Here is a 13,787-nt window from a genome sequence, read left to right as displayed (position 1 = left end):
ATACAAAATCACTCCATGATGAAACTCGCCCAAAGTGAGGTCAAGTAATTTGGGACATGAGGTAAAATGGAACACACCTGGTTTTGCATCTTGGGCTCTTTAAATATCAGCAGCCAACCACCAAACATGTTGCTGAATTGTTTTTACAAGTGTCTTTTACATGAAACAATCATTTTGATCGGCCTGAGATAACCAGTACAGGCAGAGCAAGGATTAGAACAATCACTGGTTATATCATGTTTTGAGGCTGCAGTCAGTTTCTTTTCTTTTTGGCCAAAAATGGCTCTTTTGATAGCAAAGGTTGTCGACCCCTGGACTAAAGGAATATGAACTTACAGGGTAATCGTGGTTTGAGGTAGTCAACAACTTGGTTTTAACATTGGCAACAGGACCAAAGGTCTCATTTATGGACATCCGTTACGCCCAAAACAAGGCCTGAGAAAGGGGTACGCCACTTCCCACACAAAAGCTGTGATGTATAAAAACAGTGATGTATTATTAATATTCTTTGGTGCACACCTTTTTTGGCTTTTGTCCATACACACATTGTTAATACAGATCCTGTGCATTGCTTTATAAATGAGACCTCAGGCATCTCATTGAGATTATTTGTCTAAATGTGTAGCCACACCTTATAAAATGAAAGAAAAGAAAACAAAGGGACTTGGGTTTTAATTGAAGTTTTAAGGTACATTCCTTCATTACTGTCACTTCCTGTTGTAAACAATTTACAAGTTGTTAGCAGCGTCAAGTTAGCCAGAGCTAGCCAAAACTCACCGGAAGTAGATACACAGACTTAAATATTATTATTATTATTTTTTTTTACCTCTCACAAAATACAAACGATAAATCGACAAAGTACAGCGAAAAAATTATATCAGCATTTGAAATGATTGTGTTATATTATAAAGTGAGTGAAACTGCATTTCGGCGGTAAGTCGTTTGGTTTTATTTTGAAAGTGTACCGGAAGCTGATGCTGTGTTACTGTGAGTTTCAAAGCAACGCAGAGATCCGCTTCATGCCCAGTTGTTTGGCTTGAAGGCGGAGTTCAGTCCAATAAAGTCGCCTCTGAATCAGCGGTGGAGTCAGTACTACTTCTCACTTTCACTGGATTAAGGAGTTTTGTCATTCACATCGCGGACGAACATTTGTTTCTCGTTTGGACGGCGGCGGAAAGCGGACTAATAAAGGTAATAGTTTCACCTGCGGGATAAGTCGAAGTAACGTCACCTCGTGATAGGTAAGGACTGTGTTTTTAACTTACTTTAACAGTAAACTCAACAAGTACAGCTATTAAAACAAGCGTTACCTTAACGAGGGTTAGCGCCAGCTTGTCGCCATCATTACAGCGCAAGAAGTTTCCCCTGGCCATTTAAATAAAACGTGTAACGTCATATGGCGAACATTAAATAATGTATAGCATGTCTGTCAGGTGGGGTTTGTTTGACACCTTAAATTAGATGTAAATAATTACAGTAAGCATAGAAACACGTCTGAGTAGGTTTAAGTTATGTTAAAGTGAGTCACAGGAATAGTTGAGCCACAAGTGCGCTTCACATCCAGTGTTGCTGCTTCCTTGGAGTCCCTGCAGCAGGACGAGGTGCAGGTTTAATGCATGAAGCATGGTGGCTTTGTGTCATTTGTGCCAGTGCTGCATTTCCTGGACATTTGACAGACACACGACAAACTCTGAAAATTATCTTCCTGTTTTATTGCAGCATTTTTGGCAAACACGACCTAACGTTACATAGGAGTCCCAAATTCTGGGCATATAGCACTCCCTCTTTGCTCATGTATATTTAACACAGTTGCAATTTGTCACTTTGCCACCAAATGAGGGCTACACTGTGCGTCATTGTAGTCCAGCATAGCAGTTTTAATTAAGTAATGCTCAGTGGCTGGTCATACACACACACACACACACACACACACACACACACACACACACATACATATATATATATATAGATCAGAAAGTCCTCTTGAGATTAAAAATCTCATTTTCACCAGTGTCGTGGCCAAGACAGGCTGCAACATAGAACAAAAATAAAACATTTACAGCTCTAAAACAAGCTATACAAAACGCCAAATGAGATTGCTACAAAGACAAGCCAAAAAGCATGTTATCATATACTGTATGTGAACCATAAAAGCACAAAAGGGGCAGCTTCACATGATTACAGCTAAAATACACCCTGACAATGGCATATAGATCATTGCATACAAAAATCTTGCAATGTATCAAGCCAGGGATCTCAAGTCTTTGTGTCAAAAGACCATCAACTTGTTAGATTTTTGTAAAAAGATCTTGGTTCACCTTAGAACAAACTGCATGTCGAGGCTGTGTCACTGCCTTTTCCAAAGCTTGTGAGAACGATCTCAGATTCAGCTGCAAATCTAATCAGCAACTAAACCACAACACGGCTACACACTAACCTAAACTTTTGCACAGCTCACTTTGCAACTCTGGAACAATAAAGCATGGTCACCAGCAAGGATATGTAGGCCTCCAGTTACTCACATAGATGTATTACGTCTCTCTAAGCATGCAAGCCAGCGGGCATTCTGGCTGGCTCCTGTGGCTGCATTCATTCTGCTTATGTGAGTGGGGTGCAGGCTGAATCATCTTCCTAAAATGGCCCAAAAGATTTAATTCAGTCTAAAATTAAAATGAAAGAAGAGCCCAGTTTCAGTGAGGTGGTTATGGTTAGACTAATATTTAGACATTGTGAGTAAGAGTTAGTCAGATCCTGCAGCTCTGGATGAACTGATTTATTGCTTAACAGCAAGTGACGGTGGATGTGATAATTGTAGTTACCCTCGATGAGTCATGAGAAAGGAATATCAAACTGTCATGGAGATGATTTTAAGGAATGTCTGTTGTTATAGATTGATGTCTGTGGTTGTTCAGGTCTCATGATGAAATATTGATAATGCTCAGAGATAAATAATACATGCCACCAGTAATCCGTGTGTCTACTGTATGAAATCAACGGATGAGACTGGCATGGTTTTTGCTACACAATGCATCCAATCTGTTCTTTGTTTCTTACCAGGTGCTGTGGTGTTGAAGATGAAGCACCTCTCGTTACTCTGCCTGTACGCACTGGTGGCCTTGTATGGCCATGAGGTCGTGCAGTCCCAGGCTCCCACCTACGGTGAACGGGGCTCTGATCTTGGCATACAGGTGTTTCAGCAAGTAGTCCAATCCAAGCCCCTGGAAAATGTGGTGCTTTCGCCCCATGGGGTCGCTTCCATCCTGGGCATGTTGCTACCAGGAGCTCATGGCGATACTCGGAAGCAGATCCTCAGTGCTCTCCGTTACAAGAAAAACGGTAAGGCAAGAGAAGTTCAGGTACTAGCGAGAGTTGCACTGATGAAAATTAGATGCCAGTTGTGTATAGAATTACAAATTCATACTGTAAAACTTCAATTACTAGCCCGGGCTACTATTTGCTTAAATCACTGAGATCAACAGGCCTATATTTGGGACAGGCCTTTAATTCCCTTTACACAAGCTATGATCAAATTGTTTGTTTGAATCAGTATGGATATTACTTAAGCTTCAAATAACATATTAGTTGTTACGTTATGACACTTGTTTTACAGCACTTGGTATACCCACACCACACTACTATATCTTGTTGTGAAAAACAGTTTTGAGTCTTTTGATCAGTGGACCCTTACGGACTAAAGAAATATTAATAACTTACCAGGTAACTGAGTAAAGGACATGTATGCTGACTTAATGACAGCTATAGAGGAAGGGAGTCACCACTTGTTTTTTCGTCATGCTTTGAAATCTGAAAGACTTACGATCTTCTCTGGTGCTCATGGTTTCAGTAAAATGAAATGAACCATGCTAACGATGTGTAACATGTCCATATTGACATATGTGTATGTGCATCTTAAACAGCTAACTAACCTAAGGTCAAGTGGGTAGTCAGAAATCTGGTTTTATACATCCAAAGAACTTCTATAAAAATAAACTTCTTGGCAACCAGACTAGGCCTCTATTTGAGACAGACATTGATTTGTGTAGCTACACCAGGCTAGTAAAAGAGACTGGGCATTTAATATGAACTTTCAATTAAAGTTTTACAGTAAATTGTCTCTCCTTAGGAGCTGAAGTCAGAAAATCCTCCACATATTTGGACATTTAAATCCTAAGCAGTAAACTAAAAAATAATTCAAAGTTTATTTGATCCTCCCAGGCCCCTACAAGATGCTGAAGAAGCTGCACAAGAACTTGACAGCTAAGTCCAACCAGGACGTTGTGCTTATCGCCAACGCCATGTTCAGCCAGGAGGGCTTCCCCATGGAGGAGGCCTTTGTATCCACCAACAAAGCCAACTTCCAATGTGAGAGCAGGAGCCTGGACTTCAGCAACCCCCAGGTGGCAGCAGATGAAATCAATGAATGGGTCAACAATAAGACCAAAGGTAGGAGTCATGGACGAACGTAAACAGCTGCACACACAAGATGGAACATTCTGTAAGAGTCCTTATAAAGGCAGGTGTGAGGATGTATTTGACACAGTTATGATGATCAAAGTTTATAGTTGCAGGCAGTTACATTTTAAAGAATGTACCTTTTTACATTGTTGAGAGAACTCAAACTAAGAGTAAATTCCTCACAGCCAAATTTATTGAGAATGGTTGATATGGAAACAGATGTGACTGTTTTTGTGGTCGGCCTGTTGAAGCCTCATTCAGCTTTCCGATCCCCCTAGGGTGGAGTGTTCAGAGTTTCGAGGGGTGTGTGGGCTGCTGTATACTTACCTGCAAGTCTATTTATATATCATACATCAGAGGCAAACACATATTCAACCCACCACTGAACAGACCACAGTAGAAAGCCTCGACTCTGTAATGTGATCAGTTTCCTACTGCGTATATCGACGTGTCCTGATATGATGCTGCTATGATACTTCCTTGTCTGTGCTCCAGTGAATATGAAAGTGATGGTTGGTTTTTTTATCAAACATTTCTGATTGAATAATGTTCCCATGTTGCATATTTATCCAGGTCACATCCCCAGCCTGATCAAAGCAGACATGCTGGACTCCGCTCTGACCCGTCTGGTCGCTGTCAACTCAATCTACTTCAAAGGCTTATGGAAGTCTCGCTTCCAGCCCGAGAACACCAAGATGAGGCCCTTCAACGGGGGCGACGGAAATGTATATAAAGTTCCAATGATGTCCCAGCTATCTGTCTTCAGCATCGGTGAGCAGTGATGTGTGAGAGGTTTCCACTGAGAGCCTCCTGCGTCAGACTATTTGAGAAAATATTCACGATGAAGGATTTTGCGTTCATAGCATTGACTTTACAACCAATAATTTAGATACGTCATAATCCTGAGTCAGAGATGTACTTCATTACATTTCACCACCAAGTGATGGAAGATATTTTGTGCCTTAAGTAGAAAGTAAGGTTTTGTTGTAGATTGTAGCAGAATTGGATTCAGACTGGTTGAAATTAATTGGCCAGATAAGAAAGGAAAGAGCCAGCTGAGGCAAGTCAAATAAAATTACACTAAAATAATTGATTTTCTGTGCATGTTAATCCAGAGGGATTTGATTCATAGAGGCCTTCAGATGCTTTCACCACAAATTATGAGGATTCATTCCTATTTTTAGGCATGCTGTATTTGTGGTTAGATTATTAAGGTATGTTTAGTCATACAGTATATTTAGTAAGATAACAGCTACTTGGGGTTTTCATGTAGTAGTACAGAAGGAGTGCTAGCCAGTAATTTAAAGTTAAAATTTTCTTGTGAACAAATAAAGCGGTCTGCAGTGATGCGGGCGCTGGGCAGGACTGTCGTGGTGAAGAGGGAGCTGAGTCGGAGGGTGACGCTTTCGATATTCCGGTCCATCTACGTCCCAATCCTCACCTATGGTCAGGAGCTCAGGGTAGTAACCGAAAGAATGAGATCTCGGATGCAAGCGGCCGAAATGAGTTTCCTCCGTGGGGTGTCTGGGCTCTGCCTTAGAGATAGGGTGAGGAGCATCTGGAGGAGCTCGGAGTAGAGCCGCTGCTCCTTCACGTCGAAAGGGGTCAGTTGAGATGGTTCGAGCATCTGATCAGAATCCTTCTGGGCGCCTCCTGCACGTCCCACTGGTAGGAGGCCCCGAGGCAGACCCAGAACACACCGGAGGGATTATATATCTCATCTGGCCTGGGAACACCTCGGGGCCCGCCAGGAGGTGGCGTCACTGGGGAGAGGGACGTCTGGGGTGCTTTGAAAATGGTGAAAATGGATCGTTGGACAAATAGAGGTTGTGTTTACATGTTTGTGTTTCCTTCCCTAAAATACATTTACGAAGTCAATTCTTTAAGTACATCTTATCTTATACTTACCTCCGTGTTTGCTAGCCTGCAGTCGGTCAAAAACACCACAGGGTCCCTGTAACTCATTATTAAGTTGGCATATGTATCTTTGAGTAACCACTGCATGTTTGAGATGTCTTGGTTTAATCTTCGCTCAATCAAGCTTGAACCACAGACTGTATAAATAGTGGATGTAGTTACCATGATGTCACCCATTGGTTTGCCAACTGCCGTTTTGAAGCCTTGAGTTCGTCATTTTTGCCATTGCTATGTTGGGGTTTTTTGGAGCAAGAGGTGACCGTATTTGGACGAGAGGGTGGAGGTGTGGAGGAGCAAGTCAGCCTGTCACCCTGTCCTTAAAAATGCGTAACTTAAGACCTCGATAAAATGTAAATGGGCGAGTTATGAAAAAATTAACTTAATAAATGTCATGAAAACCGTTTCTTGTACCAGGCTGTAAACATGTTTATTTCTGCTGTAAAGTTGGGCTGGTTATTGGGCCTGTTTTGGAGCCAGCCTCATGTGGCCATTTGATGAGTTGCAGTTTTTGGCACTCCCACACTGGCTTCATTTTTTTAGCCTCAATTTGCCACCTGGTTTAAACACATTGCATCAAGCATGCCTATTAGAAGCTGTTGCTACTGTCAGATCTGCCAACTTGATGATTTAATGATTAAATTGTTTTTAGTTTTTATAATTCAATCGCGTCAATCACCATTTTATGACTCATAGTATAGCTTGTGTTGCGTTGTAAGAGAAAGCAGGCTGAGACATGCCTCAACTGTAGGATATTATTTAGTCCTGTGTGAAATGAAATGATATACTAGTCAGTCGTCTATATTTAGATGAGTTGTCAGAGTTGTGTTCGAGTGCTGTGGGTAGATCCTCCTGCAGTGCTGGAGTTAAACTAAGGCCATGTGCAGCTGTGAGGCACAGACATGTGCTTCTCTCTTAGCATCCTGCTGTGTGCTGGCTTCAGTGTACATAGTCTGTGACTTGTTTGGATTATTGTCCCCAAATTACGGCACTTAGGTCATAAAGAGTTTATAAAAGCCCTAAATCATTTAGCTATGGCTCAACACAGTTATGCTCTGTGAGTATAATGGGATTTACACATACTTGGCTTTATTACTTTAGAACATAATGTGCCGTGATTTAGTTTAATGGTCATATGAAGCATGACAAACTGTGTAGACACAGTTGAATGGATGTTTGCTGTGACATTATGTGCTTTGTTTGGCCAAACGTAAATTTCACGTCTAAGTTAAACTGTTCATTTGTCATACTTATTTGCAGCTAACTGCCGTACGTGATGGAAATGTGGTGTTATTTAAAAAGTTAAAGGACCTATACAGTCCAGCGCACTAAATGCCATCTCAAGCTTTAAGCTATATTCACAACATTCACATTTGAATGGAGAGAAAAGCTCTCTAAAATGCATCTTGGAGGGCTCAGCAGAGGTCTAAAACTATATTCCTGTGTAAAAGTCATAATCTGTGTGACTTTAATTTCACCATTTTGCTATCTCCTCTTCCTTAAACTAACAAGAGAATGACAGAATGAAGAGAACATTTTGCTATGATAAACATCTGCTGTCTGGCAGGTCTTTTCTGAGGAACCTGTTTGTCACCAGGAAATGATCATTCAATCATTTTCCGTTCCTAATTTGTTTATATCAAATAAGAATACAGAGCAGCGGTAGCTGTCGTGGTCAGAGAGACAAAGAAAATAGTGTCACCCACAGACACACAAAGTGTGAGAAAGAAAAGTATCAGTAACATTGTCAACACTGTGCTACATTACAGAGAAATACAAACCGTACTAATGAACCTTCATTAATATAGGCCTATATTTTATCTCCAAGTGCACGTCACACACTGAGCGAGCTGCCTGTTAATGACGCTGTGGGGTAATGGCCATGTAGCTACTTCCATGTTTCACATGATACGTCATGTTTGTAGTCGACCAATGAAGATGAGTTTACATATCACCTTGGGTTCGTCCTTCACCTTCTCAAAATGATCCCACACTTTGGATTTCCTGCCCGACATGTTATTAACTAGCCTGTGGAATAACCGCAGGTACCAGCCCTGGAAATTAACCTGACTCCTGTCTGACTGCTGAGCGTGGACACTTCCTGTGTCTGTCCTTCCACATTAAAGTCACACATGGTCCAGTCATATTGATTTATTTTGACGGGATGCACTGCAATGAATGAAACAGACTGGAGGCCTGTCTATCAGTCGCCTACAGTCTCTACTGTTTGCTGTTATCACTTAATGTGATAACAGCAAACACGTCACAGTATGTATGACTGAAGTCTAAGAGGGCTCGGTCTACACATCCAGAGGGTGGACATTTGGATTCAGTCGTCCCTGCCATTATTACCCTGACCTTTGAAACTACTAACCTTTAACGTCTCCTCCTCCACCAGGCCTGGCCACCACACCTCAGGGACTGAAATATAAGGTGATTGAGCTGCCCTATCACGGCAACACCATCAGCATGATGATAGTCCTGCCCTCCGAAGAGGACACGCCTCTGTCCCGTGTCATCCCACACATCAGCACAGCCACAGTGCAGAGTTGGACCAAACTGATGCACATGAGAAAAGTCCGCCTGCTCATCCCCAAGTAAGACACAAACACACAACAGTAACTGTTCAAACATCTTTGACCGAATGCAAAAATAACACTGTGTGCTTGTTTGTGTTTATGTCTGTAGGTTTACTGCTGATGCCGAAGTAGATTTGGAAGCCCCCCTGTCAGCACTGGGAATAACAGACATGTTCATCCAGGATAAAGCTGACTTCAGACACATCAGTGAGTGAAAGCACAAGTAAACCAAAACCAGAAGTGGCGCACTGCCTCAGAGTATTTACAACAGGTTTATTTGGATATGAGCAAGGCTTGAAAATATGAGAGCATTGTTGGCTGTTTACTGCAAGAGTCAGTGAGAGGTACGTCTCGCTGTCTAGTGTGAGAAACTGAATCACTTGTGTTCTCTTTGTTTCCCACAACTTTCCCTGAGTGATGGACTGAGAGGAGCTCTAAATGTAACACTGCAGTGCCACCATGTGGTGTAGTCTAAAAAGGGGTCTATAGGACTACTCCAGGAAAAAAAATCAGCTAGGGTCTGTCTGACAGATTTTGAGTGTTACTCAAGTGCCATCATGTGGTGTAATATCAATCTGTTAATACCTTAACTTAATAATTAATTAAGGCTGTTATGACTACACAACATTTTCCTTGTGCTGTCATTATTTAGGATATGAGGTCCACCTGCATGCTCGACTAGTAATGGTTGTATTACTCGTATTCCCTGTATGTTACGTCGATCCCATCCCCTCTCTCAAACCAGTCGGACACTGGAAAGCCTCGTGTTTGTGTGTGTCCAAATTCAATCAGAGAGACTCTACGTGAAGTGAAGGAGGCGGGTCAATTTAAAACCAGAACCAGTTCCACATCGAAATGGATGGGAAGCGAATTCTGGTCTAACTGCGCCATGAGGGAAATAGAGGAAGAACAACTTTTTCCACACGCACATGCACAAACAGGATCTTTACATGCATTACATGAAGAGGTGTCAGAGCGAGGGGGCTGCCTTGAACAGGTGCCCTGAGCAGCTGGAGATGCAGGTCCTTGCTCATGGTTACCTCAGCTTTGCATAGGAGGCGAACTGGCACCTCTCCAGCTGCCAGTCCACGCTCCGTACAAGGTCTTTACAGGGACATTAACATGCGACCCTCCGGTTCCCAGCTGAGTCAAGTCCCTGCCGCTAGAGGAGCTCTAACCAGGCTAAAAAAACTCAACACCCATGTGGGTAAACCATGAGCATGCAGGGTGTGGTTTTATCTTGTATACCAATGTTAGTACTTACTAAATGTTATCACAAATGAGTCTATTATACCCACCATGTTGATGTGGAGAACACTGGCTAATCAATATTAGACTGGTAATAAAAGGCAATGATGGCATGCCTATAAAATAACCTGTTGTGTGTGTGTGTCCAAAGGTAGAGTTTACAGCTGTTGTTTCCTCAGGTGCTGAGCCTTTGCACGTATCCAGGGCGCTCCAGAAAGCCAAAATTGTGGTGAATGAAGATGGAACAAAAGCAGCAGCTGCCACCAGTAAGTGTTCTGTGAAGCCTCGTCCTGGACTTGGATATGTTGATCACAATACAAAACTGTTGATGAGATTGTTTTCAGTATTGTACATTAACCTATGCTGTCATGGTTTCTGACATGTTTTTACAATGTGTTTGTGTTTAGCTGCCATTCTGCTGGCTCGGTCTTCTCCACCGTGGGTTACAGTGGACAGACCTTTCCTCTTCATCATCAGACATAACCCAACAGGTACAGTCGACTGTTTCTGCCTGATGTTACCTTTAAAGGTGTATATAATATATTTATATCAAAGATCTAACATTTGTGCAACTACTTGAGAAATGTAACTTGCACAAAGCTTATAAGATTACTAAAATCTCACAGTCTGTTGGAGGCTTTAGGGTCAGTCGAGCCAGTTCATGAAAAGATATCCTGGGCCAGTTGAACTGGCTTCGTAGCACAGACCTCAGGTGACCCAAAGACAGTAGTGCCTGAAGACATGAGTGTTCGACTCTGATGAGTTCTTCCTGTCTCTGCTCCAGGTACCATTCTCTTTATGGGACAGATGAACCAGCCTTGAGCCCAGCCATCACTGGCCAGCCCTTGGTAGCATCAAGGCCAGCACGAAATTCTTCTACACTGCCACGCATGAACACACACACACACACACACACACACACACACACACACACACACAGACTTTGCTGTAGACTTATGTACAGTGTGGACATGTGATGTTATTTGTTTTAAATATTGCTTTTTATGTTACCCATTTTCTGTAACGCATAACATGCTTTATAAAATGTTTTGCAGACTAAATTTCCAGCTGTTTTAATTTTTTGTATACTTTTTTGAATTTATTACGTTTTTAAAAAAGACTTTGAATGTCATTTGTGTATTTTCTCAGCTCTGGAGTAGGATAATCAGTTTATTTATCACATTACTGTTTCAATTTAAAGTTCTCCGCCTCAAGTCCTGTCACTCCAGTCGGTTCTAAGTTTCACTCCTAAGTTATGGCAATGTTCAGTATGAGCATCTTGAACATCTTGTGTTCAGCTACTTTATAATGATTGTTTCCCTCACTGAGGAAGTCTTCTGTTATCATACTTGCTTCATACTTGATCAAATAAATACACATATTTATAACATCATTGAGTTTGTGGTGATTGTATTTCTTACAAGGGAGTGTTTGTCTGTTGTTTGCATTTTTAATTATTACCTGTTCAGCTACAGAAATTAATTAACGTGCTTCAGAACAATTAATTCAACTTTATTTGGGAACTATTAAGCAGGAGCCGGAATCGCAGCATGGAAAAAGCTCATTCTACGACTCAATCTGAGTGAAAATGTGAGTAAATTAAATTTTTGGGATAGTGGCCATATCGCAGACCAGCTGTGTGATTTTCTCCATGATAATAATTTATTTGAGGAATTTCAGTCAGGATTTAGAGTGCATCATAGCACTGAGACAGCTCTAGTTAAAATTACAAATGACCTTCTGATTGCTTCAGACAAAGGACTCGTCTCTGTACTTGTTTTATTAGATCTTAGTGCGGCGTTTGACACAATTGACCATCAAATTCTGCTGCAGAGACTGGATCACTTAATTGGCTTAAAAGGTTCAGCACTGAGCTGGTTTAAATCTTACTTATCTGATCGTTTTCAATTTGTTGACGTTCGCAATGAACCATCCTTAAGTACTAAAGTTTGTTTTGGAGTTCCGCAAGGTTCTGTGCTCGGACCAATCCTGTTTACTCTATATATGCTTCCTTTAGGTAACATCATTAGAAATCACTCCATAAATTTCCATTGTTATGCGGATGATACTCAGTTGTATTTATCAATGAAGCCAGAAGAAAGCAATCAATTAACTAAACTCCATAATTGCCTTAAAGACATAAAAACTTGGATGAGCACCAATTTCCTGATGTTAAATTCAGACAAAACTGAAGTTATTGTTCTTGGCCCCAAACAACTCAGAGACTCTTTGTCTGATGACATAGTTTCTCTAGATGGCATTGCTCTGGCCCCTGCCACTACCGTAAGAAACCTCGGAGTAACATTTGATCAAGATTTGTCTTTTAATTCTCATTTAAAACAAACCTCACGGACTGCATTTTTTCATCTGCGTAATATTGCGAAAATTAGGCCTATCCTGGCCCGAAAAGATGCAGAAAAATTGGTCCACGCTTTTGTTACCTCAAGGCTGGATTACTGTAATTCTCTATTATCAGGTAGCTCTAGTAAGTCCTTAAAAACTCTCCAGCTAATTCAGAATGCAGCAGCACGTGTACTAACAGGAACTAAGAAACGCGATCATATCTCTCCTGTTTTAGCTTCTCTGCACTGGCTCCCTGTAAAATCCAGAATTGAATTTAAAATCCTACTGTTAACTTATAAAGCTCTAAATGGTCAAGCTCCGTCATATCTTAGAGAGCTCATAGTACCATATTATCCCACCAGAACACTGCGCTCTGAGAACGCAGGGTTACTCGTGGTCCCTAAAGTCTCCAAAAGTAGATCAGGAGCCAGAGCCTTTAGCTATCAGGCTCCTCTCCTGTGGAATCATCTTCCTGTTACGGTCCGGGAGGCAGACACCGTCTCCACATTTAAGACTAGACTTAAGACTTTCCTCTTTGATAAAGCTTATAGTTAGGGCTGGCTCAGGCTTGTCCTGTACCAGCCCCTAGTTAGGCTGACTTAGGCCTAGTCTGCCGGAGGACCCCCCTATAATACACCGGGCACCTTCTCTCCTTCTCTCTCTCTCTCGTATCCTATTGCTGCATCTAGCTAACCCGGCCATTCTGGATGTCACTAACTCGGCTTCTTCTCCGGAGCCTTTGTGCTCCACTGTCTCTCAGATTAACTCATATCACAGCGGTGCCTGGACAGCGTGACGTGTGTGGTTGTGCTGCTGCCGTGGTCCTGCCAGATGCCTCCTGCTGCTGCTGCCATCATTAGTCATTAGTCATACTTCTACTGTTATTATACACATATGACTATTGTCACACATGTATACTGCCAGATATTAATACATACTTTCAACATATTGTACCGCAGTAACCAGAACTATAACTATAATATTATTACTTTCAACAATGTTGTTGTAAGCTACTGTCATTACCTGCATCTCTCTCTCTCTCTCTCTCTCTCTCTCTCTCTCTCTCTCTCTCTCTCTCTCTCTCTCTGTGTGTCATTGTGTCATATGGATTACTGTTAATTTATCATGTTGATCTGTTCTGTACGACATCTATTGCACGTCTGTCCGTCCTGGAAGAGGGATCCCTCCTCAGTTGCTCTTCCTGAGGTTTCTACCGTTTTTTTTCCCCGTTAAAGGGGTTTTTTTGGG

The 13,787-nt window shown here is 41.8% G+C and overlaps 1 protein-coding gene across 2 annotated transcripts; it reads left to right on the top strand.

The window, feature by feature from the left end:
- The first annotated feature begins 1,027 nt into the window (after positions 1-1,027).
- serpine2 (serpin peptidase inhibitor, clade E (nexin, plasminogen activator inhibitor type 1), member 2) lies at positions 1,028-11,589 on the top strand. Of its 2 annotated transcripts, none has more exons than XM_049576945.1 (9): positions 1,028-1,241; positions 3,058-3,336; positions 4,216-4,443; positions 5,029-5,226; positions 8,768-8,966; positions 9,058-9,155; positions 10,376-10,462; positions 10,604-10,687; positions 10,981-11,589. In XM_049576945.1, the coding sequence occupies exons 2-9, from the start codon at positions 3,075-3,077 to the stop codon at positions 11,016-11,018; spliced, it is 1,194 nt and encodes a 397-aa protein (XP_049432902.1). In that variant the 5' UTR covers positions 1,028-1,241; positions 3,058-3,074; the 3' UTR covers positions 11,019-11,589. The 2 variants fall into 2 exon arrangements, with proteins under 2 accessions (XP_049432902.1, XP_049432903.1); XM_049576946.1 differs by having other exon boundaries at positions 1,029-1,191.
- Positions 11,590-13,787: the final 2,198 nt, after the last annotated feature.

The sequence above is a fragment of the Epinephelus fuscoguttatus genome, linkage group LG5 (assembly GCF_011397635.1).
Source record: "Epinephelus fuscoguttatus linkage group LG5, E.fuscoguttatus.final_Chr_v1".
Lineage (NCBI taxonomy): Eukaryota > Metazoa > Chordata > Actinopteri > Perciformes > Serranidae > Epinephelus > Epinephelus fuscoguttatus.
Note: the sequence above shows the minus strand (reverse complement) of the source record. Positions and strands in the feature narration are given on the sequence as shown.